This window comes from Brienomyrus brachyistius, chromosome 9, assembly GCF_023856365.1.
Source record: "Brienomyrus brachyistius isolate T26 chromosome 9, BBRACH_0.4, whole genome shotgun sequence".
NCBI lineage: Eukaryota > Metazoa > Chordata > Actinopteri > Osteoglossiformes > Mormyridae > Brienomyrus > Brienomyrus brachyistius.
In genome coordinates, this window is record NC_064541.1 from 12,530,503 (window position 1) to 12,557,838 (window position 27,336).

A 27,336-nucleotide genomic window follows, 5' to 3' on the forward strand; every position below is an offset into this window, starting at 1 on the left:
GATGAGTTTGTACTGAAGCACTGTGGTGGTAAAGGACCTCTGTGAATTTGTATTGAAGGATCACAGTGGGTTAGTGAAGGACCTTTACAAATTTCTACTGACAGACCGCCGTGGATTAATGATGGACCTTTACAAGTTCGTAGTGAAGCACAGTAGTATATCCTCGATGAAGGACTGCAATGAGTTTTCAGTGAGAAATCACCCTGAGTTCTGACTGTCTGCTAGTCTTTTGTACTGAATTGGGTGAAAGCCTTGCTGGATGACTGATATTGAGAAGGTCTCATGGGTGTGCGATGCCCTGTTGTGCTGAAAACACTGGGCGCGTGACTCTGTCACATGCCTTAGCGGCCCGTGGGACTGCGCAGCCCCCAGGGTTCCCCCTGGCCTCCCACCCTGGCACCGCTGCACGTCGCCTTGCTGTTTTTTCCCTCTGATCGATTCCTTTCTTAATGTCTGGCCATCCATGAATTATGCATTGCCACACGCCCTCCACTCCAGACACGTGCGGCTGATGCACCGGATGGTTGAGGCGGGAATGAGTGGAAAACGCTCTGAGCTCTGAACACTGGGGAAGCATTGTGGAGGGGGGCACCCCTGATGCTCTTCGCCTCTCCCTGATTACAATGGTCCAAAGGGAGCTTCACGGTGAAGAAGCTCATTAGCCACTGTCAGGCCCCTTGTCCCTCCTCTTGCCCCCTGTTAGGGTCAGGATGCCACCCTCTGGATGCTGTGTGCCATCTGACTGTAGATCCTGCAGGGATTCCTCTTTTCTCCATTCGTTTTTGGCCATTAAAATCTTTCCTCACGTCGTTTTCAAGTGAAATCGATTATTCGGCTTTCACTGACATACTGTGGTTTTGTCGCTCCACCTGAAAACAACAGCCGAGCGGGTGAGAAGGGCGAACATTGGGTGGCCTTGCTTGGAAACAAACCTCTGACTGAGTGCCAGACCGTGTGGGTTCATTGTGAAGCACTTTCCCCTGGTGAGACTGGAACACTGTGGTTGAATTGATGCTTGAAAGGCACCACTTAGTGTCGCATCCTTTGCATTGGCTCTAATAAACCATGCCCAGAAAAGGGTGGGGCATGGTCTCTCTTAAAGGGACAGGAGCCTTGATTTTTCAGTTCAGACTTCTACAGCAGAAAGGGCCTTGTGTCCTGGGCAGCAGTCCCTGGACTTGTGGTACAGAGGGTGTGTGTTTGGATATGAAGCAAAGTTGAAACTGGAGAAGTTACCCAGAGGGCAGGGAGGGAATCCTATTAACAGCCCACTGAGTTAGCCAATAGAAAGGGGCATGAAGCAGAGAACGCCGAGGAACAGCACTGTACGCGATTAATGAGCCGCGTGGAAATTTATGCAAGGTTGTCATGTATAAAATTAAGGCGACGCTTCAAAAACGTTTTTGTCAAAAAACGCTATTACTGTTTTCATTTTTTTATTCCCTGTCTTTCCTACTCCCACGGCACACTTTTGACAAAGGGACTGGCTGAAAGTGACGGGCGTCAGGTCGGCATCCGCACAAGCGGCCCGTGTGGGGTTTGTGATTGTGATGGATCGTGCACGTATGCGCCCCCCACGGGCCATCTATTCTGTCCAACGTGGGGGAAGTTCGCTTCCTCCGTGCTGGACTGCCGCTCAACAGCCCTTTGATTTATAAGTCGTCATATTTATTGCATCTTTTGACTCAGGATCAAGTATCATGACATAAATCATTTGACCAAGTGTCACGTGTCTTACTCTTCTCCTAGCTGAGAAATTTATGTAACCGACACTTGAACTGTAAAAAATTTTATTGTAATGTTTGAGTAGCTTTATCTCAGTTTTTCTCCATTCTTCCCTTTGGGTCATTTCTGGATTTGCGTTCATGGCCTGCCAAGTTGTGGAGGCCGCTCTGATTTGCAACCGCACAGGTTTACTTTCTCAGGCGCATTGCAAATCAGCCAGGTAGCTGCTGGCTGCTGGCAACCCCACAGACCAGAAGAATGTACCTGGGCGGCAGCTGGCTGACATAACCTGGCCAGTCTGAACGTTCCCTGGTTCTGCAGGATTCTGTCAGTTAGTTCTGTCTCTGCTGTAAGTTAAGTATCGACCCACAAGAAAAAGCACAAACAGCCTTGTTGTTTGGGTTTACTAATAGTGTGTGAAATTTGCTGTAATGCCAGTTACCATGTGATGCAATATCAAGGAGAGGAGTTTCAGTGCTGCGCTCTGTGATTATTGTATGCCTGCAGTGAAATTTGGCTTTTGCGTTGATGCCTCAGATGAGGTGGGCATGGAGTGGACATGGCCGGGGGGGGCGGGCAGGTGGCTGTGTGAAAGAGGCCGAATTAGGTGGACCTCCCCTCATCTGGTGATTGGTGAAACTAGCTCATTAATAATGTTTTTCCTAATGTGTTCAACCTTAGGGACATCGCTCATAACTAGACATGGACTTCCGATGTACCTCAAACCCACCTACTTCCCCCCCCCGGACAGAAAATGTCCATTACGACTGGTATTTGTCATTGCTGACATGTGAGAAAACACCCCGCAGAATCTTTCAAACACAAACACACTGACCCCTACTTGCACATATGCAACTAGACTGACATTTATACTCTGTGCAATTATTAGGATATATGAAGTAGTTAGCACATACAAACTGACTTAAGTGGCATCAGAAGGGTCCATGTCCATGTTGTGTTCATCGTGTAATGTACAGGATGGTTCTGTGAACTTCTGTGTTATTCTATATCTTTGTGTTAAATCACAAAGTACTCTTTTACAGATTAGTGATATATTGTCTGGTTGTGTTGTATTGATCCATTTCAGTGTTGGGTCTTGCCACAGTTCCGAGTGACTATTCTAGTTTCAACCAATGTCCGGACCCCATTGGTCTGTCAGGGCCGGTCGATCCTGTAAACGATATAGGTGGCTGCCTAGGATGCCACCATGTGAGGGTGGTGCTGACCTGCCAGCCAAATTCACTTTGCCTCAGACAGGAGGCGCTGCCGGTGATGGTGTCTCAGGGCATCACATCAGCCCGGACCGGTACTGTGCTGAGAGCAACCTTGCAATCCATGCCTCTGAAGGTTAAAGATGTCAGTGGTGAAATGCAAGCGCTGAGCCTGAGGAGACTCTGCTGCTGCGGGAGCGGCTTCAGGCGGCGAATGAGAAGTGCCTGGGTTGGACGAGGAAGGAGGCCTCTAGACACAAGAAGAGGCAGTTCCTTGGCTGTGACTCGCTGGATACACCTCACCTTTGCTCTGGATGTGTCAGGGTTGCTGCGGGCTGGGGGAGGATGGGATGGCCACCCACGCAGCCGATTTGGTTCTTGGTAATGAATTGACTGCCCCATGGTTTCCAATGCAACGAGGAGTAACCAAATCTATAGTACCAAGAAGTCAAGGAGAAAATAGCAGTTCTGGCATTTTCTTGTTGGTGGCGTCTGGCCTTTAATTTTCAGTGGGATTTATCACTGCTGGTGTCGTGCAGTGAGGCCATTCTTCTGTTCCTTCCCTTTGCTGTCGCCACCCTGCAGGCCAGTATGGTCTGTTTCAACAGAGTGTGTCACGGTCCTTCCTCTCAGCAGGAGGGGAGACTTCTGTAGCTCTCCTCATTCACCCCAGATTTCAGTAAAATCCAGATCCCCTGAGCTCTCTAAATACAGCCAAACATTTCTCCATGTAGAAGTTTTGTGGATGATGCCAGGATTAATTAAATGATTATTTTATTTAAAAATCTAGTTTAACTGAACATCAAAGAGAATGAAATATTTTATTCTCGTTCCACTTCTTGTTACTGACCTCCCCAGAGAAAAAGTTTTTCTTTAATTCCTTTTACCTGCATGAAAGAATCTTAAATTATTACGAATATGTCCTTATACTCTGGCTTTTTCCTGTTGCTGCCAATGGCTCTTTTTAAAAAAAATCAAGCTGAGTACTGATTGGCTGCCTCTCTTTAATTTACAGGAAAAGAAGCCCATCAGCATCCAGGGATTCAAACCAAAAATACGACCAAAGGGAGGAGAGGGGGGACCACTCACAGTATGCCCCGGCGGACGGCGGGATGCCCAGATCGCCGTCTGACTATGGGGACCGGGACCCCCACCGGGGACCACGGGGCTCGTGGCCATACGAGGATGCCGAGGACGGCCGCTTGGAATACCAGGAGCGGCGGGGACGGTGGCAGGACTACCCGCCGGAGGAGGAGGTAGACAGGCCACACGGTGAGCGGGAGGAAGAGTATCAGGCACGTTACCGTAGTGACCCCAACCTGGCACGCTACCCGGTAAAACCGCAGCCATACGAGGAGCAGATGCGCATGCATGCCGAGGTGTCACGGGCACGGCACGAGCGTCGTCATAGCGACGTGTCACTGGCCTACACCGAAATGGACGAGCCATCGAGCCGGCTACACCCGGCTGAGAGAACGCGCTCGTATTCGGTGGAGAGGACGTCCTCTGTGCCTGGGCGCCACAGCCCGCCCACACCCCACCGGAGCCCTGTTCTTGGGGAGGGTCGGCGGGGGCTGGGGGGTCCCGCTCGCCGGCCCCCACCACAGCACCACCACCTGGACCCCGGCTCCGCCATGCGGAAAAGCAAACGGGAGAAAATGGAGAGCATGCTCCGCAACGACTCGCTCAGTTCCGACCAGTCCGAGTCGGTGCGGCCGCCACCGCCGCGGCCCCACAAGGCCAAACGGGGTGGCAAGATGCGGCAGCTGTCCTTCAGCAGCTCGGAGGAGGAGCTGGCCACCACTCCGGAGTACACCAGCTGCGAGGACGTGGAGATTGAGAGCGAATCAGTGAGCGAGAAAGGTACGAAAGTTCTGTCCCCCCGCCGCTGATCTGAGCCGGTATAGGTTTCGGCAAGCTGGAGTAGTGGGCGTGTCGAAAGGTTTATGGGCGTGTCGAAAGGTTTATGGGCATGTTGAATAGTTTGTGGGTGTGCTGAAAGGTGGGCGTGTTGACAGGAGTAGAGGCGAAGTGGGTGGAACCACATATGTAGTTGCACTTATTGGAAGTATGGCAGTAATATAGATGTCTGTTAATCGTCGTTACCTGACCTATATGTCTGGTCTTTCTGAAATCGTGTTTATTGACAGCATTTTCGGTCAATAGAAATGACCTTTCGACATGCCCACCTTTTGATATGACCCGCCCCCCTTTTGATATGGCCCGCCCCCCTTTTGATATGGGCCGCCCACCTTTCTATATGACCCGCCCACCTTTCGATACACCCACTACTCCATCCTGCAGAAATTCATGTCTCAATCTGAGAGCCAATTGAACCTGTATGTGATACCTGTAAGACAAACCCTGCAGTCAGACACCTCCCTTGATGTGAATTAAAGCAGTTTTGTTTCAGTTGCGTTTAGTAATTAAAATATCATTAATCCAATTTAATAACTAAAATGTCTTTAATCCAGATTGGTGTTTTGAGTTGGTTTCTTCTGTCTGTGATAATATAGTGTGTGTATGTTTGCCCATAGATCAGGGGTGTCAGGCCCCCGTACGTCTGGACAGACTGGATTCGCTTCCAGCCAGGCTCTTAACTAATTAATGAATGAAGCTTTTCACTTTGATTGAGCTGTGGATTGATCAAACTGCATAGTTAAATAAAGTTAAGGCTCTGTAAAATGTTTTGTGCTTTCTGAGAATGCTTTATAATGAAGAAATTTTGTGTTTCTTTAAAATTTTGTGAATAAGTAATGTGTTTCTTATAATTGACTTTCCTTATTCGTTAACTTAGCCCTCGAATTAAGTAATTAAAAAGGCTACAAATAATTAACCAAATTAAGTTCAATACTAATTTATTCAAGTTTGTTTGAACTCCACGAAGAATCAGATAAAGGAAACTTATCTCATTAAGAACACAGCCCCTGTCCCTCATTACAGATTTAACACCTTTGAAGAATTACATTAATTTAAATTGCGTGACTGTGTAGCTCTGTCAACAGCAAAAAAAGTTCATTCATTAAATAAATTCTAATTAAGTTTTAGAATAACAGTGTAGCCAAAACTGGAGCCTGACACCCTTTCAGATACTGTTGCTTTTGTTTAAGAAAAAAACGTTTTACGTGTAACTGTTACTGCCTCTCTGTTGTTTCAATTAGCCTGGAATCTAGCTGTACTGTGTGTGTAACAATGTCTGTATGAACCGCTGTATCATCCTGAGATAATTCATCCTCTTTCTCATGGTGTCTGAAGGTCTGTCTGTGTCTTTTTTCATCACTCCACTTCAGTATTTCCCCCGCTGTTCATAGCTCCTCCCCTTTGGCTAGATGTGTATGGACGAGCGTATGCAGACAAGCATGTGTGGATGAATGTGTACAAAGTGAAAGCACACAAAGAGTGTGCGTGAACCTGGTCATGAATGCGTGTTCATGATTGCCATCTTGTGTAAACCTGCTTCTTTCCTTGCCCTGCAGGGGGCGCCCTTGGCAGGGGTCGGATCTCTCCCACGACCGCACAGTCCGCTCTGATAGACTTTGTTACGTAACCTGGCTGTGAGCCTGTTTTGAATGGTGGGGGGTTGGGCTTTGCAGCAGTGTTACGCAAGTGCGGACATAGGTTTCACGTTAATTAATGGAACGTTTGGAAGGAACATATTAGCGACCCCTGCTGTGTCGTCTTCGGGGTGCAGGCAGGCTAGTCCAGCCATACCTTAAAGTGCTGATGCTAGATGTTTATAATTATTAGCATACAGGGCCCTGCCCCACCTTGCACTTACTGGCAGTCAGCTAACCAGTTTTGTCCAGATATCCTTGAAATCCTTAGCCCTGTAACAATCCTGCTAGTAAGCTCAGTTCTGAGTCATTCTGGTGCTGAGAGGGTTAACCCCTGTGAGTACAGTGGCTTCCCAGAGCGTGTCACGAATGTCACCAAGCACACGCAACGTCCCTCTCTGCCACCTGCGTGGTGCGCCAGCCCTAGCAGTGAGGTGAGATGCTGGAAGATGACTTTCCATTTATATGCTGGATTCTTCGAGATTCGCATCAGGACGCATGGAGAGCAGGGTCTGCTGCTGCATGCACGTGGCTCTGCTATGTGAAGGAAGTTTTGTTAGCCCCCCGTTAGAGGTTCATGTGTGGGGAAAATTCGTCACATTCACGGTCGCTTGTTGTTGATGGGATTAGTGAAATCTCCCCCTTCCCCCCCCACTGTTCACGATCTGTTCCTCAGAGAAAATGGTTATGGGACATGCAAGCATGTGTGAGTGTGCACACACACATGCGCACAAACACACACACGGGCAAGCATTGCTACAGAAAGGCGGCAGACAAGAGCAGGTTTCCTGCAGAATTAACGTGCGCGCGGGTCCCGTGAGCTATGTGCAGGCTGACAGCTTAATGCTGCCGCTGTTTGTTGTAAGTGCAAATTGATTTTGCTGTCAAAGCCGCGAGTGCAGCCTCCCACCTGGCTGAGTGAAGCACGGCTGACAGAACGGAGACAAGGAGGAAGAGACAGGGTGGAGAGAGAGAGAGAGAGAGAGAGAGAGAGAGAGAGAGAGAGAGAGGAGGACAAATGGAGGCAGCGGTGAGGACGAAGGCAGGGAGGAGGGAGGCGGTAATGTTGGGAGAAGAGGGGAGAAATAAGGCGCAAACAGGATGTAGGGGAAAAGAGATGAAGGAGGCAAGAGAGGAAGAAGCAAAGCAGTAAAGAGAGAGATAAGGAAGGAAGGGGGTAAGAATAAGAAATACAGCAGGGAAAAGGAGAGATAAGGGATGGAGATAGGAGGAAGGAAGGAAGGAAAGGGAGAGGAATAATACTGGAAGAAGGGAAGATGGGGAAAGGAACTAGACAGATAAGGAGTGCCGAGATGAAGGAAAAGGTAGGATGGGGGAGGAGGTAGTCCTGGCGGGTTTTAGTGAGGAGAAACAGAGGAGGCTCATGGGACCATCCCTGCCTGCCATCATTACATAACCATCCCTGTCCTCCTGCAAAAGGGGAGAGGTCTGTTTAATTATTAATACCTGGGCTTTCCTTGTTTTAAACACTGCTATGGACCAAAACTCAGGAGAATATGTGACAGGCAGAAAGCCGGGAGTCAGGGTGCTCTGGTGTGTGAACGGGCTGTCGGGAAGCTGGAGTGAGAATACCGATTCGCTTCCCGTCATACATGATTCTCAGCGGCTTGTATGCAGGCAGGTCCCTCTTATGGGGAGTGATGGAGATGTCGCACACTTCACAGGATTTAAAATCCCTCCCTCCCAGTGCTTGCCACACTTCTGGGGAGGCTCTGTCCCAGTTGGTTTTCTAAACAATTTATGAACCCCCGTTCACATGATTTAGGGCGTCTTGGGAGCCTCTGCACAGACAGCTATAGTGCGTGACACGTTTGACTCCCGTCACTACACCCCGTGTACACGCGTGCTCCAAAGGCCGTGTGCGTGTTTGACGGGATTGACCCAGTGCTGTACGTCTCGGTGGTGTCAAAATCGCATTGGCTATATGTCAGGTCGTACTACCGGGATTGGGAGGCGAGGGGGGGTGCAGGCTTAGTTACTGTCAAAACTACCACAAACAGCGTAGTCTAATATGGAGAAAATATTATTTAATCAAAGTTGGATTGTTAGCAGGAAACATCCATATAGATCTTTCTTTTTATTCTGCGGGGGTGTTAATCATTTTTGTCTGCTTTGCAGCAGTTGAATTTTCCCAAAATGCAATTTATAATTTTTATACGTTTTGAATTTTAATTCATTAACTGTTATCTAATGTGATTCATGCATTATTCAAGAAGAATATCAGTGCACAGTCTTATATGCGATGCCTGTCTGCCTTTCGTAAATGAAAAACAATGCCATACTATCTGGAAGATGGATATGTATAAATATATATGTGGCTGGTGCTGCGTTGAAGGTCAGGCATGTGGGGGGGGTGGGGGTGCCCCTTTAATGTGTCAAAGCCTTTGAGTACCTGCCACTAAAAAGTCTGCATGGTACCGTTGAAGGTTGCTGTGTGAGCATGCCCAGCTGTCAGGCAGCTGAGTAAAAGGCTCATTTTGTGAATGAAGGTTGCGACTCCAGACCACATATCAAACGTGACGTCCGATGCTCCTCTGCAAAGAGCAGCGTGTGCCAGGTCTGCCAGGGTAGTGGCCAACCCCTGCGGGGGCATCATGTGACGCGAGCAGCTGACACGGAGGTGAAGGATGGACATGCCACGCAATATGCACCTCTAGAAGAGAAAGAAGGGGGAAAAGCGGAGGTTAAGGCACCTTTCCACCATATGTGACTCGTCAGCGAGTTGCAGTTTTAAGGAGATGGTTGAGTGGCTAGGTGCTTGGGGGGGGGGGGGGACATGAATAATGGCCGTTTATTGGCAGGGCAAGAAGGCATCGTGTTGTGCTCTCTAAACCGTGTGGAGGTGGATTGGGGGCGGGGGAACATAGGTGTGAAAGGTCTGTTGGCCTAATGGGCACTGATCCTCCTTCCAGGGTCCACAGCCCCCCTCAGAGACTTTCCGTCTGTTCTCCACGTCAGATCCCACGTGTGTGGTCACATGACAGCCTTTTTCAGCTGAGGGAGCGGATCTTGTGCGTCGGGTGGACATGTATGCGCCCATCTTGCCTCCGCTTATGCTGCCTCTCCGTGCTAAATCCTTTCATACTTGAGAAGCTGCGTTTCAGCTGGAGAGTAAATGGTTCACATCAGAACTGGGCAGCGTAGTAGATCTGACTGCTTCAGTCTAGACATGCTGCTCTGTAACTGCTTAAAGGGTAACTCAAATGTATGAAAAGCAGAAAGCCAGATGAGCTTCATTTATTTATGAAAATAAGGTCCATTTAGTCCCTCATTCCACAGACTTCTCTGAAATCCTGCAGAAACAGATGGAGCCGTGCAGATTTTTTTGTCAGGTGGGAGGAACATCTCTAAGAGAACGTCTGGAGCACCAAGATCACAGACTGTCAGAGATCAGATCTCACTCCTCCACCCTCCCCACAGGCTCTGATTCTGTAGTTCAAAAGAAAACCAGGAGGCCTAGAGTTTTCAGGACATTGGTTTGAGGGCCCAAAAGGGATTCTGCTCTTTAACCCTTGAGGCACACATGTTAATGAAGGAAATGCTGCAAGCCCAGATGAAATCCACTGATTGTGGCCGGTGTGGTACAAGAGCTGTGGAGAAACGGGGCTGGACTTCTGGTAGCTGAAATAGAGGTTGACAGGTAGCACAGGGTTTCTGAGTGGGTCCAGCTACTATACAGTGAAGTAATGTACTTGACCTGAATTGTAGTAAAAGCAATCAGTTAGTCTTATTTTTTTTTTACTGTTTTACTGAATGTAAAAGGTGCAAAAAGACATGCAATAATCATGTTGGGGACGATTTATATCAGTGTGTTTTTAAGATTTTAGGTATTCGCTAGGTATTGCTTTTATTCAAAATTATTACCAGTGACAGTGGTAAATGAGCAATCACAATTTTTTTTTAATTTAATTTATATTTTACGTATTTGACCCGCAACATGGTCAGCAGATCATTTTCAACAGCATAAAAAAACAATGTAAAGTTATCTCACTAATAGTGCTGGCAAATTTCACCACTGGCACCCATGAATATTAGACAAAGTATATTGGTTAGCAATCAATCCGATGTCCAAATATGGAGACACAAGCAAAAAATGTATTAATTGATGCATGAAATGTAATTGGGGTAGAAAAATAATTCCATCTCCTCAATTTTTGCTCCACTACATCTTTTTTTACATTTCTGCGTAATTTCTATGTTAGCATTGGTGTTTGTGGTAAACTAATGAGCAATCTATCGTTGTAAGTGCCTCCGCAGTAGTTTATATTCGAATGAAAAGTACCTAGTCTAGAGTAGGTACTCAAAAGGGTTCTGGAACTGCCTCAGAGGAACTACAATTGAACCAAGTTCCTGCAGTGTGAACATGACGGAAGTCCCTGGTTCTGGAAAAAGGTTTTGGTTCCAGAAAAGACTTCCATCTGTGTGAATATAATTACCTGGGTCCCCAAAACTTACCTGGGTCCCCAAAACCTCAGTGAGAAAAAACAAAAACAGTGTTAATAATTAATGATCCAATTAATAGTTTACACAGGTTTTTATTGAGTTGTCAGAGTGATGGAAGGGTGGTGGGCCATGAGGCCCGGCCCGGATGTGGCCGCTTGCTGTCAGCGTTTTACACCATCAGTGGCCCCAGCCCACAGCGCGCGAGTTCCCTGGGACTGCTGACGCCTGCAATCCGTTGCCTTGATGAGTTTCCTGCTCCAGAAAGCCACAGAACCTCATGGAAGGTGGTGGGAGACTGGGGTGGGGGGGGGGATGCGGAGGTGGTCTGGAGCCCATTTTGTGGTCTCCTGCTTTCACTAAACCAGGAGGCAATGTGTTTTGTGTTGGCATTCAGAGAATCTGTCTGGCCCTATCAGAAGAGGAGGTTGGGGGTTGGGTTGAACAGTAGATAAACTGGACAACAGCTGCGGAGAGATGGCAAGCAGCTTAAAAATCCACAGGAGTGATTAAAAGCAGGGCTTTCATTCATGTAAACATGACTCATTTTTAACACTTAACACCAGACTTTATTGACCTTATGTTTACATGCCATTAAATTATCTACTTCCCAACAGTGAAGTGCAGTTTTTTTCATATTTAAACAGCCCAACCAATTTATTCTAATTCAATTCAAGCACATTCTTGAAAGGTAGGTCAGCAGGGTAAAAATGAAGGAGAGAGAGGGTCCAGCTTCCAATCTAACAGCCCACTTCCTTAACTGCTGTGCGAGGTACTGTCCTGCATGGGGTGACTTATTGAAATTACATGATAAATAATACACTTGCAGTATAAGGATTTTCACCCTCTTCAAATGCTGTGTCAGTTCCCGTCTTTGTTTGACCACTGTGTTTCCCAAAATTCTCAGCTGCGTGCCAGCAAATGGTTTACAACAAGGTTCCATTGCGGCCCATAGCTGCATCATGTAGGCAGTTTTTTATGCGTTACCATGAGATATTCTGGCTCAGGGAAATGCTTACAGTGTGGTGGGTGGGGGGGGGACGCACACTTACGATCCATGTCTGATGTCAAGGAAGTGGGACTTCAGAGGCAAATAAGCAAATCAGGAAAATGCTTTTCCAAGTGTGTTTGTACAAGACAGCCTCGCTCTGCATAAACAGACGAGGGGAGGTTTTCCAATTAAAAGCAAAGAGTTAGTAAACCCCACTGACATTAACATGGGCATATTTTTCAAGTAATTGTGATTACATTTATGTAGGAAAAAGGAGTGCTATTCTTACTGAAACTGGCTTTGTGGTTAGTGACACAATATGAAGGGGAACAATTATTTTTTTGACAGCAGTGACTTGTGTATGTTTTAGAATATGGATCAAACAGCATTTCCATGATTTTTAAGACTAACTGTGAACAACACAAGGTTTAGGTTTGGGGATTTGTGAATTGCAGTGCATGGATAGTATGTTTTTTCACAAACTAGTGCTTTCCTTAGCTCCTGGTTGGTAATAGGTAAACCGGATTTGGCTCTGGTCTTTTGATAAAAAATAATTTATTCAAGGAAAATTGTTCATTTCACACATAAATAATAAATCTGATTTTTCAGTTTTAGTTGACTCTGCCAGAAAATTTTAAATGTTCTGCTGTATGCATATTGATCAATCAACTGCCCACCTCACAGATCTATCCAATTTTTAAAAACTGAACAGAAAACGCTTTCTAAAATTTTTTAATCAGTCCCAAATAGCAATTAATGGAGATAATCAGAGCTTACGGGATCTCAACCTGCAGTAAAAGCCAAACAGATTTTTTCCTCTCAGAGTTTGTCTTGCCCACAGCAGCATCCCCTCCTGGGTGACATCTCGCCCCACCCCCAGTTTGCCGTAAGTATGCCAGCTCGGGATGCCTGGCCCCATTCTCTGTCGTACTCTTAGAGTAGGGCTTCCTCGCGGCGGTGAGCGCTCATTTACCACTGTCGCCCTAGTGCTCCGGACAGCAGGGCTGTCGACGTCCTTGTTAGAAACCTTGTAGGATTGTATGTTTCCCTTCCGATGTTCTTCCTTCAGAGACTCTGTAATAGACTCGGAGCACTTAAAGTTATGTAGGACGCAGGCTAACCTCGAACACCCATTCACTTCCTGTCCACTCCCTCTGCCTTGTTCTCTTTTCACCTCACATTGCTTCCATCTGTCAGCTTGATACCTATTATATTTTTAATAAAATGAATAACATGCATTTCCCGTTCCATTTGCTATCTTGCCTTTTTTCTTTCACTCAAATCTTTTTCTCTTGTTCTACCTCTGTACTTCTTTGTTTCTGTATCCCTTGCCTTTATTTCTCCGTTTCATCTCGCTACTTTTTCTCTCATTCTCTCACTTTGCTCTGTTTCTTCGCTTCTCTCGCTCTCTCTGTCTCCTCACCCCCCGATTAGCTTGGGCAGCAGAGGTTAGATTTATGTTCCTTCTCCATGGTTTGATCGCTGTGACTTTGAGGTGTCAGGTCAGTGCTGGGTGTTGCTTTCAGGGAGTCTTGGCTTCATGCAGCTTACAGTTTATCACCTCCGAAAAAGGAATTGGTGCTGGGGGGGGGGGCGCTCTGTGGAGTCGAGAACTTGCATTTTTCACCTGTGCCAGTGACATATAGTTTGGCTCAACTCCTCTCCCTGGGGCCTGGTTAAATTTAAACAGTCCATTTCGAGCACTGCTGCATTTTCACCTGTGTTTGGATGTTTGCATCTGCTGCTATGCAACCTCCTTAAGTAACATGTATGCCCTAGTCTTGTCGTTGCTCACCCTGTTAGGCACAAGTTTTAAGGTTATTTCCCCTTGTAGGTTTGTTACATTAAACAAATTTTTGCCTCTGGATTTACATCCCCAGACACTTCTCTGTTCTACATGATTAGTGTACTTTTCATCTAGTTTGCTTTGGTTGCCATCATAGGCATAGATTTCAGGGGGCGGGGACAAGGGAAACTATCCCCCTCAATAATATTAGCTATAACATAATGTTTGGTTTCCAAAAAAGAAAAAAAAAAAAACACCATAAATATATCTCATCACATAATTTACAGATTTTTCTGACAGTTTTCACCTAGAGAACCCTCACCTTCCGTTAATTAAAATGGTTTACTCTGTACTCCGGCTCTGGGCTGTGTGTCCCAAAAGCACAACTGCAACGTACATGGTTGGGAAATGTGCCCCTGGCGGGCAGACACTCACTTGGCGACCTGCAAGCAAAGAGACTACAGACGTAGAGAGCGGTGAGTGGGAAAGCACTGCACGGCTTTGAATGTAAGCTCAACTCATGGATGACCTCGTATCATAACCAACAGATAGTCAATGAAAGACTGAGAGAAATGGTGAAATTTAATCGTCCCTCATCCATCAATTTTCATAAAGATTATCTTATTTGCAAACTGCAACTAGCTTGGTTAGTTGACAGCGTACCACAAATAGCAATGTTGATAAGCTAGCGGTGTCTGTCACAATTCTCATCCCACTGTGTTTGCTGTTAGGACATAGGAATGAGTTAGATGTCCATGAAAAATGGAGCTAAACCTGGCAGTTATTTGGAAAATGCCATAAAGTAAGCAACTCAGTTACCAGAAACTCAGAATCATCTTGTTCATAAACAGTGCTGGCATAACATCCAGCACTATTTATGAATGGAGCAATTGCTAAGAAGAGATTCAATAAATCCTCTATTTACTTATATAAATTGCCTAGGCCCTAATGATTTTTTCCGGACAGTTAGGATATATGTTTGAGAGAAGACAGGGTACAGGAGAGTAACGGAGCATTATAGTGGACCCTAAGGCGATACGTGTATAATCTTAATAATTCCCGCAAGTTCAGTGTAATGGGGAGCAGTACCACCCTTAAACTGCAATATTAGGGAAGACCAAGTTAGGCCTGGTTGGGGAACATGCACCGGTACAGCTGTGAAAGATGAATCTCACTTTGTAATTGTAACAGCAATAGTTTACAAATAAAAAACAAACAAACAGCGTGACTACAAAATCCTCCCCCCCCCATATTAATATGAAACCTAACCTTCTGGTTGTTATTCTATTTCTCTAGTCCATAATTTCTTTAGTTTGCAGACTTAAGACCTATTAGGACGGGATTACTTTTACCTGGGGACATAATGTAATTGACGCAATTACCTTCAAGATCCGTTATTTTTAATCCGAATCTGCAATGTCTGTAATTATTACAAACCTCCACGGTAAAAACCAGTAGCGAATAACATTCTATATTTCAGTGAAAACGGACCTCTTTGGATAATAGAAGTCCAGTCCGAATTCACGGGCCTATGAATTCGGGGGGGGGGGGGGTGCATTTCATTTGTTCCTCCAAAAAAATAGAACTTCATATTGAAATTGCTCTCCCCAGAGTATCGAACTCTCTCTTAAGCGTTTGGCCGCATTGTCGTATCGGTTATAAGTACATGTCTATAAAGCCTCGCCTCTTTCTCTGATCACGGAATCAGCATTTTATTCGCTAAAAACGTAGCTTGAATGGGTACTTAGTTTTCAATAAAAACGCCTGACAACAAACATCTGCCTCCTTTTCTGCGACAGGGTTTTCAGTAGGTGCAGAGCAGCACACCACTGAGGAACACCGATTTGTAATGCACTGTGCGGTGTTTGCTTGATTAGTATTTTAAAGAGTTTGGTTATCAAAAAATGAAAATTCTGTTGTCATTTGGTTTTGAGACGCTAACTCTGACGTCAGTATTCGTACTGGATTAGTTTTAGCTCCGCTATTTCTGGTAATTTGGGGGAATTACACGTTTCTTCTCCCAAACGAATCGGTCAGACTAATCACTTTACAAACTATACACCGAACCTCCTTAGGTAAAACTAATCCCCTCCGAATTATTTTACTTCATTGACATGGTTTTCCGTACGATTCGTGTCTACGCAAGTTGAGATTCTTCTCTGAATCTCATAAATTTGACTCGGATATAATTTACCGTATAAAGTTTACTAAAAGCCCGGCATGTGTTATTAGGAATGCGAGGTCTCGGCATCTTTTCTCGTGGGCTGAAGGCCTGGGGATCATTCCATGGCCATATTCTTGTATTCATTTCGTATAGCTCATTAAAAATAAAATGTTAGCTATCCAGATGTGCTCTTTTCCTCCGGAACACCTTGTCTTTCCTCACGACCTTACGGACAGACGCAGCAGAACTTGATCGCATGTTTTATATAAGTGTACCTACCGATGGCCTTGGTTTCAGTGCGTTTTTTGTTGTCCTGGGCTCTAGTCGGCGGTGGCTGAACTGCCGCCTGCTGAGTAACAGGCTGAGGGAGCGCGCTCACCTGCAGCTCCGGCGCGCGCGGCCGCCTCATCCTATAGAACCGGCGGAAATATGGCGGGAAAATATTTCGTGACCGTTAATTTTTTTGAGAACAAAAGCTCCTTTTTTAATTTAGCCGTTATACGGTCTGCGCTGTTTATGTAGGTCAGACTGTGATCCTACAAAATGACATTTTTAAACGGTGATTTGTATCTGTATTAGAAATTATTTTAGTTAGGCCTGCGGTTTGAGAGGATTAATGGTTAGCTTGTTATTTCATGGTTTTTAGTTATCAGACCGTACAGTGCTTGTGTTTTGCCCTGATATTTAGGCTATTTAAATAGGGAGCTCCTTAATCTCTTAAACATGGACTGATTTACTGCTTATTTAAAAGATTTAATAATTTAATAGATCGTTCTGTTTGATTCTCCAGTATAGATTAACCGAGAGTGAAAACAACACAAATTAAATATTTACCCTACCTCTATGCCAAATTCAGGTGTTTCGCAAAAACCGAAGCACCGATGTAACAGGAAACTTCCGGCTTTCTAGTCACTATATGGTAGGTTAAGATGTAATTTTTCCTCGTGAATAAGAAAACATTTTAAATTAGAATAGAATACCGTTGTCATTGCGCAAGTACAACTGTCGCTGCACAGGTACAGCGAGATTTAGTTTACAGCTTCCGTGCTCGATTTTATTACAGATAATAAATTAACTAAAAGTAGATGGTATGCAGATATGCAGTAGGCTATATATTTATATCCTAAGATATTATATAACGCTGTCACACCTCTGTGGATTTGCGTAGATCAGACTTGTATATTTTATCTGAACGAAATAATCTAGGTTACTGCACCGATTTGTTCATTTGGTTCAATGAGTGGTTCCGGATTCGATCTGTGCGCTGAGTGATTGATCGTTTCGGTCAGGAGTAAAGCTGGCCTTTACCATAACGTTCAAACGACCGAAAAAGTCACTATGGCAAGTATAATTTAATTAAACTGATGTACAATATCAGGGTTTCCAACTTTAGCCAGACTGTTAGCGTGAGATTTTCAGTTAGATGCAAGTCAGTAGACGCATTTACATGTAGGTAATAGTTTTATTACTTAGTAAATAGTCTGTAGAGCTTGCAAACTGCCCCAAAGCTTCTTATCTAATTTTAGGTTTATAGTGGATGGAATAATATAAATTTACGGTAAGATTTTTTTGCGGGAGCGCGAGAGTCTGAAGGCGTGAGTGTCATGCTAGATGCGTGAGAGCTGGCAACAATGTAATGTACATTGTATGTTTCTTTAATTAGGCCTATATTTAAATATACAATAACCTTAAGTAGGAGAAGGAGACCCCTATGCTGAAAAAATTCCTAGAGAGACCTCTCTATGTCTAAAGCGAACATCGTTAAAGCAGATTCATATTTCCTATCTCTAGTGTAGATCCTGAAACGTTTGCATGTTCAGACATCACGAGTTATTAGGTTCCTTTCATATTCCTTCAAAACACCGGCTTTTTTAGGTAATCCGAAAGACTAATGCTCCCAGACACATCCCGCTGTCGAGTTTTAAAGGTGAGAAATGAGTGTTTACAGCGAGCGGGTCAGTGTTTCACCCCGGGACCTGCCCTCTATTGATCCCGTCTTGCTGGTATTGGAGCGATCGCTTTTATACAGTGAACTGCAGAGGAGATGAACTCCGTGCGCAGGATTGGCTGCCAAACAAGCGCATCTCTCCGCTGTTTTATTTCTGTGCCGATTCTCCCTTTGCTGGTGCTATAACAGAAGCACCCTGGACGTGATCTGGACAGGCTGCGTCTCCCTGACTAACGCTGGGGATCAGTATGTGATGCGGGTGTCTGCGTTTTATCCATTTGAAGAAGTCGGTGCGTCATTCCTTATAGACAGCATCAAATTCTAACTTTTCGATTGTGTTTTTTCTCTAAGTGTGTGTGTCGTCAGCATACAGTTTTTTGGAATGCTTTTCAGCCCAACAGCGTTTTTTAAGTACTTGTCTATTTTGAGGTCTAGTAGGATTCTTGGTATCGTTTTTGACTAAAATGTAATTGTCAACATTTGAATTATCTGTCTGTTAGCCTCAACCTAATATAAAACAGTATCCCAAAATAATGGGGATGTATGTCAGATGTTTGCATTTAAAATACAGTCGTCCCTCTTTTATCGCGGTTAATCCTTTCCAGACTCTACCGCGATAAGTGAATTTCCGCGAAGTAGGATTCTTTATTTATAAATCTAATATTTTCGCAGTCAGAGCATAGAACACCTGTTTACGCCCTTCTAAATACGATTTTTAATATTATTAGACATGAAATAACACCCTTTAGTCACCATTACTTTTATGATTGGTGGACAGGAGGTCCGGAGCCTATCCCGGAAGCTGACAATTACACTCGTATTATTTATTTATTCACCCAATATATTAGAAAATATATTACAAAATAAGACATATCAGACGTTACAAATATCATATTATTGTTATTGTACATTTAATTACGAAGAGCAAAGATGCTACCGATGCGTAGCGATGTATCATTTTCACTGTCTCGATCAACTTTTTAATGAATATACAAAAAACCCCGATAGAGTAAAGCCGCGAAAGTCGAAGTGCCGAGGGACGACTGTATAATAAATATTTATCTTTAAATATTAGTAATGTTTCAAAGCTCGTACTGAAGGTGAAATGGTCTTATCTCAGCCTGCACAGATACTTAAAATATAACGGGAAAGGAACTAAAGACAATATGAAATGAATGTGGTCCCTTATCTTCCATCAAACATAAAAAATACTATGCAATTATGCTAATTCGATTTCCTATTTCAGAGACATGCTGGGATTATTTGTGTTTTGTAAAAACATTTCTCATAGGAAATGCATTTGTACTGTATATAATAAATCGGACATCCTGCTAAAATATAGTAAAATGTGATTGGAGGACAGCTGTTGGTTTTGATCTTTATAGCTGTATAGCCAGTGTTTTTTTTTCTTCCCCTTTCCTGGATAAAATTCTCTTTGTGTGTCGTTAAACTGAACGGCTTAGATAGAGGCAAGGGCATTTTTTTTTACATCTAAAGCGTGGGCTGCTCTTGCATCCATGGGGGGTTTGACCACCACACACTGCCATTAAAGTTGCTGAATGCCAGCTATAAGACTCTCTGTTTTGTTTGCTGTTTTTATTTATTTTTGCTACTGAAAGGCAGCTGTTTTGATGCATGGCTTTGTAAAGCCATGTTTAAATGCTCTGCTCCACAGAATATTGTCTTACTTGTTTTAATTTAATTTACTTTTTCAATTAAAGGATGGGGAGCATTAGAGGTCGGCAGCTGCTGGCTTCTTGTCATTTTATTTAATCATTTTTCCAAGGAGATGTGCATGCATGTGCGTGGGTGTGTGTGTGGCTGTTGTACGTCAGCTCGTCATCGATGGACTTGTCCTGTCCTCCTCACATGCCCTCTGCTGTCCTCTCTTGTGTGTCTGACCCCCCACCCCCCGCCCGCAGGAGATATGGATGGCCACTGGTGGGACCACGCTTGGTGGCATGGCAGCGAGGCCTCCACAATGTCTTTGGTGAGACATGCGGAGTCCTGCTCTGTCCGGAGTCCTTCGCCATTTCATGTTTCCTTTGTTTTATTTACACTTCTGCATGTTTTTTTTCTGTTTTTTTCTTTCTTTGTTTTATCCCACACCTGTAGGGGGCAGTCAAAGGGGAAAAAGAAACACTCATGAGCAGGCAATTTTGTCGGACTCGGCTTACACCTTATCTGAGAGGCAAAAGAAAACGGTGCGTTTTGGGGGCCGTTCGTTCGAAGAGGACTTGGAATTGTGCGAACCCCAAGTTAAAGACTCTGGCGTTGATACATGCAGTAGCACAACGCTAAATGAGGAGCATAGCCATAGTGAGAAGGTACTTGGACCATTTAGCCTGCATTTTGTTTATTTATCTTTTTTATTTATCTATTCGTCTGGTCTTTGTTTGCTCTCTGTCACTAACTGTATTTAGGTGAGCTGTTTAAACCTATTTTTCTTTCTATTCTTTGATTTATAAAATATATATATTTTGAGCTTTTGTTTGATATCAGAGTTAATCTTCGGCAGCTCCCCCAGGGGCGTTGCCGAAACAGAAAGTGGGGGACCCTCTTGCTCACTTGACTTTTCACTCTGCAGTGGAAATTTGCTTTGAGAAACCGAAGACAATTTAAATTATGTTTGTTAAATGACTATGACAAAGACAACAAAATTTAGAGACATGTCACGTTTGTCGTGACACACAGGGATGTGGGGTACCCCAGCTGCATGTCTGTCTCTTTGAGTAGTTTTGTGTTGTTGCAGTGGAGATGACATCCCGAGTCCCTCCGGGGAACACTTCTCACCCGGGCCGATGTCCCATTACTTTTATGAAATACTCCCCCTCCCTTACCTACAACCCCACTAAAGTCGTCGTTTCCCCCAAAGAGCCACCCAGGTTCAGAACTAAATCAAAACAAAGCACACTGTTTTATTTTAATTTTTTTATGAGGGAAAGACTGGATTTTGTTTTGCATAGATAGAATTATGTTTTTCTTTTTTCCCTTCCACTGTCATTTCTGTGAGTTTTATTTCCTGTTCTGTGACCATTTTACTACTTATTTTTTCGTTCCTTTTTTTATTGTGATTCTCCTTCCTGCTTTTATGGATTTGTTTCGGCGGTTTTTTGTCTGTGCTCCACCTGCCTCTGAGCTGTTCGGCGGGGGTGCGGATTTTGGGCCGACTCCCCTCCGCTTGCCAGTCTGCATGGACTGTTGCATGCCTCCGTCACCCTCCCCCATATGTGGGGTCACTGTGACCAACGCTGAGCCTAAACATTGACAAAAAAAATGTGCAGCACCGTCAAACATTCAAGACACTAGCTGTGAATCCTTGATTCTTCCAGTACTTTGATTCTAAAAAGCAGTAAAGCATAAGCACTATGCCTCCCCCTCCCAGTTATTAGCTCAATTGAAAATTAACATAGACAATCTGGATGTGAACAGCAGAGGAAACCAACAATCCGCAGAAGCTTTTAAATGCATATATATATGCATATATGGTTTCATTCACTTGAATAACGTGAAAATGCCTTTCTTGTGTAATTGCAAGGTTTTATAATTTCATAATTAATTATTATGAAAGTTAATGATTATTTGTCTTGGAAATACTGTGCTGAAGGTTCAAGGGTTAGGGTAAGAGTCACACTGAATGCTTTTTCTTAGCCGGAAGGATGCATGTGCTGTCCGTTTGATTTGGACAGTCGTGTTCAGTCGATTTGGAAGCAACCAAATTGGATAGAATGCTTATTTTTTTAATGTGATTATAAAACCATAAATCACAGAGAAACAGTCATCTCTTCTAGTTTTAATTAATATGACAGTCAAGGAGGCTGATGTGTGATCATAGCTTGTACATGCCCAATGCTGCTACAAAATCATGAGGGAACCAGAATCACATTGACAGGAATAACAAAGCGCAAGATGGTGTGTAAAAGGCAGAATTAGTGTGGTCACTGTGTATCCCAGTATGATAAACAGAATCCCTGCCCCGAATTTGCCCCCTATTTGTTCTTAAATGCTCCAGCTGGGGACGCTGTAAAACACAGGGTGTGCTGTGCCCCCCCCAGCACCCGGTGACTTGGCAGCCGTCCAAAGATGGGGATCGACTGATTGGACGGATCTTTCTAAACAAGCGGATGAAGGACGGGAGCGTGCCTCGAGACTCAGGTGCACTTCTAGGACTGAAGGTGAGACCCGTGATTCACTGAATGAGGGGTGGGGCTCTGCCACTCACCCAGTGGGGAATTTTCATTTTTATTGTTGTCGTGGCAGTAAGTTGGAAAATTCAAATTCATAAATCTTGCTTGTGGAGTAGATCATTATGATTTTTAAAGATGTTTTTGTTTTATTTTTATTACTTTAGTCTTGTTAGTTCACATATTTGTATTTAAGAATATACACTGCGTATAGTTTTTCTTTTAACATTTTTAATATTTGTCAACAGTAGCAGCACTCTATTTTTTGGTAATATACTGGATATTTTTGGTATAGTTTAAAGCTGTTTCTGTGAGCTGTCTTCTGATGTAAAATCTGTGCTTTGAAACTACACTGTAAATCATGACACTCCAGGGAACCCCATTTTATATTTTCACATAACAGAGATTTTGAGTGTCTTGTAGGGAACACCCTTACAGAAGTGCTGCACCTGCACACTCTGTTTGAAAACGAGCCTTCAAAAACATGTTTAGGAGGAGTTTTATAATATAATTATAAAACAGGAAAATATCTGGGAATGAAAGAGCTTTATGGAAGCTGCCATTCAACTACAGTAAAGTCCTGAGAACCATTTATGTTCAGATTTGGCAGCACATTGTTTCGAGAGTTATCTAAATGCCACAGACAGTCAGAGGAAATGCAGTGAGGCATGCTGGGAAAGCGCCTGCTGCTCCCGAGCACTTCCTGAATGGGCCTGGCCTCTTCCGCGCATGTGTCCAGTTAGATGCTTGGGTTTCGCCCCACTGCTCCTTTTTCCTGTTATCTGTTCAGCACCATGGACAGTTCCCACAGATTCCCCCCCCCCCCCCCCCCCCGTGGTGAATCAGACACATTGGCCAAAATGTAATTTTCCTTTTTCTTCATGTCACATTTGCTTAAAAAACCTCAAGGCCAAAACATATAACAGATGATTTTGTAATATGGTGCTATTAGGTATCTTTTCTTACTTGAATAAGTGTATATGTACATATATGTGTGTGTGTGTGTGTGTGTGTGTGTGTGCGTGCGTGCGCATTTTATTCGAGAAGGGTCCAGCTGCAGACGCCTGTAGAGTGGAGTTCGACCGGAAATATGTCACCTACAAAGGAAACATGTAATCTCAGCTATGTGATACAGCGAATAAACTCTAACCCTAACCCTAAATGGAGCTCCACTTTACGTCCTTAAAGATCACGTGTTTCCGGTGGAGCGCCACTTTACAGGCGTATGCAGCTAAACCCTCTTGTTTTATTCGATTTGTTTGCCTGTGACCACCAGACTGGTTGCTGTGTCCTCAAATATGTGTGTTCGCCCCCAGGTGGTTGGAGGGAAGATGACAGAATCTGGTAGACTTTGTGCTTTCATCACAAAAGTGAAAAAAGGAAGCCTAGCAGATACTGTTGGACACCTTCGGCCAGGTATTATAAAAAAAAAATACAATGAAACCTTTTTCATAGAAAAACATACATTTTAATGTAGTCACACACCGTATCTTTTGTTGTGATTTCCTCTGTTATTTGCTGTTGCCGGTCTTTGTCTGTCTTCTGAGCTGACCCCTCCCCCTGCATGTTACCCCACAGGCGATCAGGTCCTGGAGTGGAATGGGAGGCTCCTGGAAGGGGCTACCTTTAAAGAAGTTTACAATATAATTTTAGATTCAAAGCCTGAGGCTCAGGTGGAGCTGGTGGTGTCTCGCCCCATTGGGTAGGTTATTATTATTATTATTATTATTATTTCATAATAACCAGAGCAGTTTCTTTCCTCATGCCATTATCCTCATAAACAGGTGACCAGTATCATCTGCTATGTTGCAGCCACTCTTGTCTTTACACCCGGCCTCACAAATACTGAATCGTACCTTCATTCCCATATATAATTCTCATTATTGCTGTTGACACTTTATGTACATTACGTGTCTTGCATTTAATCAGTATACAGCTTGCATATTGTCTGTAAACTATATGTTCATTGCCTGTATATTGTCTGTCTAACTTGAGCGACACCATTGGCCGGAATCTAATTCCTTGTGTGAGTTAACATACTTGGCCAATAAATCTGATTCTAATAATAAAAACAACAATAATAATAATATTGCCTTGTGATCAGTGGCAGATTAATATGCATTCTATTGTAAGCTATAGCCTAGGGCCCCAGAAAAACAAAAGCTCTGTCCTCACCTCAGTAGAAGGTGATGAATCCACTAGCACTCACACACCTGATCAACAACTTTTACTGCCAGCACACCACGCACTGATTTTAATTTTAATTCAGTTTCAGTTTTTTCTTTCTACTCAAAAACTAACTCAAAAGGCCCTCTTGGGGGCCTTCAAGCCGTGGCAGACTAGGGTCCCTGGAAAAGTTAATGCACCTCCATCTGTGATGGCCAGGCATCCCATCGAGAGTGTATCCTAGCCTTGCAGCCAGAGATAGTTTCCAGTCCCCCACATGACACTGAACAGTGTTTAGAAGATGGATGGATAGAAAGATGGATGGGTGGATGAATTTTCATTGACATTATTTTAATCATTATTTTGTACAACATGGTGGACGTGTACAGGAGCTAATCAGGTGAATCGCTTTGCTAAATGGTGAAATAGTGCATCTATAGTTGAACCTGTGTACTGCACTTTCCTAAATGAAAACAGAGGACCGGGTCTAACTGATGAACTAGAAAGTGGAAAACCTGCCGTTTGCATATTCGACCAGCTTCGTATTGCATAGGAAGCTGATTGGACAATGAAGACAAATGGAGTGCTGTGAGTCATTAAAACACTGTGTGCTGTGTGCCGGTCTAACACCTCCCTCTCTCTCCCTTTCCTTTCAGAGATATTCCCCGGATACCAGATAGCACACACGCACAATTGGAATCAAGTGAGTAGAGCTGCCCAAGAAAAAAATCACATGAATTATTTTTGGAAAATACTGAAAAGTTACTTTACAAATATTTATGATGGTGTATGCTTATGCTATAAAAGGACCTCCCACCCCTGGATAAAACTTCAGTTCACATTGAACATCTCTTGTCTCATAATCATGTAATTCAACCTTTATCTGACTGGCGAAAATTGAGCCCAGCATCAACAGGCAAAGGTGAGGATGTCCAACACCTCCCATATCCATTGCAGGTTCGAGTTCCTTTGAATCCCAGAAGATGGAGCGGCCCTCCATTGCGGTCACGTCTCCCATGAGCCCCAGCATGCTCCGGGACGCCCCTCAGTACCTGTCCGGACAGCTCTCAGTAGGTACCCACAATGCCCGCCTTGGGGCATTGACCTAACACAGGCGACAGGGCAGTTGGGCTACTTGAGTTGTAGGCCGGGAAGTGTGCCGTAAAAGTTGTTACACAAAGAACAGTTTTTGCAATAAAAAGTGGTTATAAAACGTTCTAGCTGGTGAATAATTTGAGGTCCTCCTTTACCTTTGAGGTTGTCTCTTTTTTTGGAAGGAGATTTAACCTCGAGGGCTGATACCTATATGCCCCTCATGTCGGGGGGGCAATCTCAGTTGAAAGCCTGGCTACCAATGCAGCTCATGCCCTGACTAAGGACCAACTAAGTCTTGTCCATGTTTACAGCTGCACCTAGTGCAGTGGAGGCCTGTACGATTTTTCCAGTCCTGAGGGATGTCACGAATCCCTCCCCAGGTCAGGACTGGTACTTGCTCGACAGCTCCATGTCATTCGTTAAATGCTTATGCTGAAACTATTGGCCTTGGAACGTTTTACAACCAGCAGGATAACAAAAACAAGCACAACATTCACAGCTCACCGCCAGTCTCCAGGAAACAGGAAGTGCAGATCTAGAGAAAGCAAAGCACGTTCTGTTATTGAAGACATCAGATCAATACCAGTAGTTTAAAAGAAACTGAACAAAAAAAGCCACAGAGTAAATCTCTTTTCCGCTAGACTTGATTTTTTTTGTTTGTGTGTTTGTGAGTTTTTGTCATTTGGATTTTGTTTTATTGCATTTTTTCTTTTTCTTTGTTCTTTTCTTTGTTTAATTGTGCCTTTACCCAGAGCCAAAGCCTTAGTAGGAGAACTACGCCTTTTGTCCCTAGGGTCCAGGTAACGACCCCTGTCCAAGCGACAGACGTCTCTGTATGGTCTCTCCTTCCCCATACTGTCTTTCCATCTCCTTTTTGTTTCTGCATTTTTTTGCAAAATGCACAGGAATATGGCCGAGCTCAGTGTGTCTTCCCTGAGTTTATGCGTAAAAGTGTGGTGCTTCTGGTCATTATTATCGTTCTGATTATGATTGTTACTATCGCCGCCATCTTCGTGATACATTCACATCCATGTTGCCGGGAGCCTGGAAGTGTCTGCATGAGTAAAGGCGTCATTGAAAGAGTTTAAAGAGACATTCCGTCATGGCCGGGGACAGTGCAGGGACTGGAGGTGACGAGGTCCCTCAAAGACCTGATCTGTGTGGAAGTCACATGGACTTCCACGTTGTTTCCTTTAAAGAAAATGAAAATGATGTATTTACATTTACAGAAAAAAAAAACAAAACGGCCATGGAGTACTGAGTCTCTTTAAATGCCCTGCTATTTTTTGAAGATTCTTGGGGTAAACAGATGGGATGCTTTTCCACGGGCCATGACACATCTCAGCAGAAGACGTTATGCTTCCTTTTTCACTCGGGCACGGCTGTCCTCCGCGCCATCCCTTTCAGCGGCATGTCTGGCAGCAGGCACATGCTTGGGCCCCAGAAAGTTGCGCCACATGTCGTGAGCGGGCACCCCTCCCACCGTAAATATGCAAGCCACCCCTCCATTTGCCATCACAATTTACAGGGTCCGTCTCCATGCTCTGCCGTGTAGTGTTAGACATTGGGAAGTTTATGAAGGAAAGTGACTTTTCTAGAAATTTCTCCTGTTTGACACTGATGCTAAGGGGCAATACCCTTAAAACTCATATGAAATGACTAGAAGGTTCTTTTGCTGTAAAATACCGCAGGTTTCACATTATATTGAAGGTTACTGTCCATCATGGTTTTGAAAGGATTATCCAATTAGGGAAACAGTGATTGTTAGGGGGTGGAGAGGCTGATGAATACAGGATGGAGCAAGTAATGGCAACCCTCTGGAGGAGCAGCCCAGACAGTAGACAGAACCGTAACCGTGGGAGGCTTCGAGAGCATTGTAGGAGATGGATGGTTTGTGTGCCTTAACAGGAGGTCACTACAGATCACCCTATGGCAGCTACCCCCCCCCAGCAGAAATACATATACACACATGCACACACATGTTTGTGTTCATATCTTAGTGGGGACTCTCTATTCATTTCTTTCGGGAAAACAATATTGCCACCAATGAC

General features: G+C 44.2%; 1 protein-coding gene and 1 long non-coding RNA gene across 28 annotated transcripts in view; one reads left to right on the forward strand and one right to left on the reverse strand.

The window, feature by feature from the left end:
* Positions 1-27,336, forward strand: part of rims2a (regulating synaptic membrane exocytosis 2a) — a 111,695-nt gene that overhangs the window by 19,347 nt on the left and 65,012 nt on the right. For 15 of the 26 annotated variants that reach the window (XM_049024961.1, XM_049024948.1, XM_049024965.1 and 12 more), the window contains exons 2-9: positions 3,952-4,799; positions 19,956-20,167; positions 21,896-22,015; positions 23,341-23,440; positions 23,603-23,726; positions 24,847-24,893; positions 25,148-25,260; positions 26,038-26,085. In XM_049024961.1, the coding sequence (XP_048880918.1) occupies positions 4,049-4,799; positions 19,956-20,167; positions 21,896-22,015; positions 23,341-23,440; positions 23,603-23,726; positions 24,847-24,893; positions 25,148-25,260; positions 26,038-26,085 (1,515 nt within the window). In that variant the 5' untranslated portion in view covers positions 3,952-4,048. Of the gene's footprint in view, positions 1-3,951; positions 4,800-19,762; positions 19,831-19,955; positions 20,168-21,895; positions 22,016-23,340; positions 23,441-23,602; positions 23,727-24,846; positions 24,894-25,147; positions 25,261-26,037; positions 26,086-27,336 lie in introns of all 26 variants that reach the window. The other 11 variants (XM_049024955.1, XM_049024956.1, XM_049024980.1 and 8 more) reach the window with 3 other exon arrangements.
* Positions 12,481-17,230, reverse strand: LOC125748611 (uncharacterized). Of its 2 annotated transcripts, none has more exons than XR_007399633.1 (4): positions 17,201-17,230; positions 16,172-16,302; positions 14,051-14,186; positions 12,481-13,738 (listed from the first exon to the last, which is right to left on the reverse strand). It is a non-coding gene; the product is annotated as an uncharacterized LOC125748611 (long non-coding RNA). The 2 variants fall into 2 exon arrangements; XR_007399632.1 differs by lacking the exon at positions 17,201-17,230 and adding an exon at positions 16,732-16,815.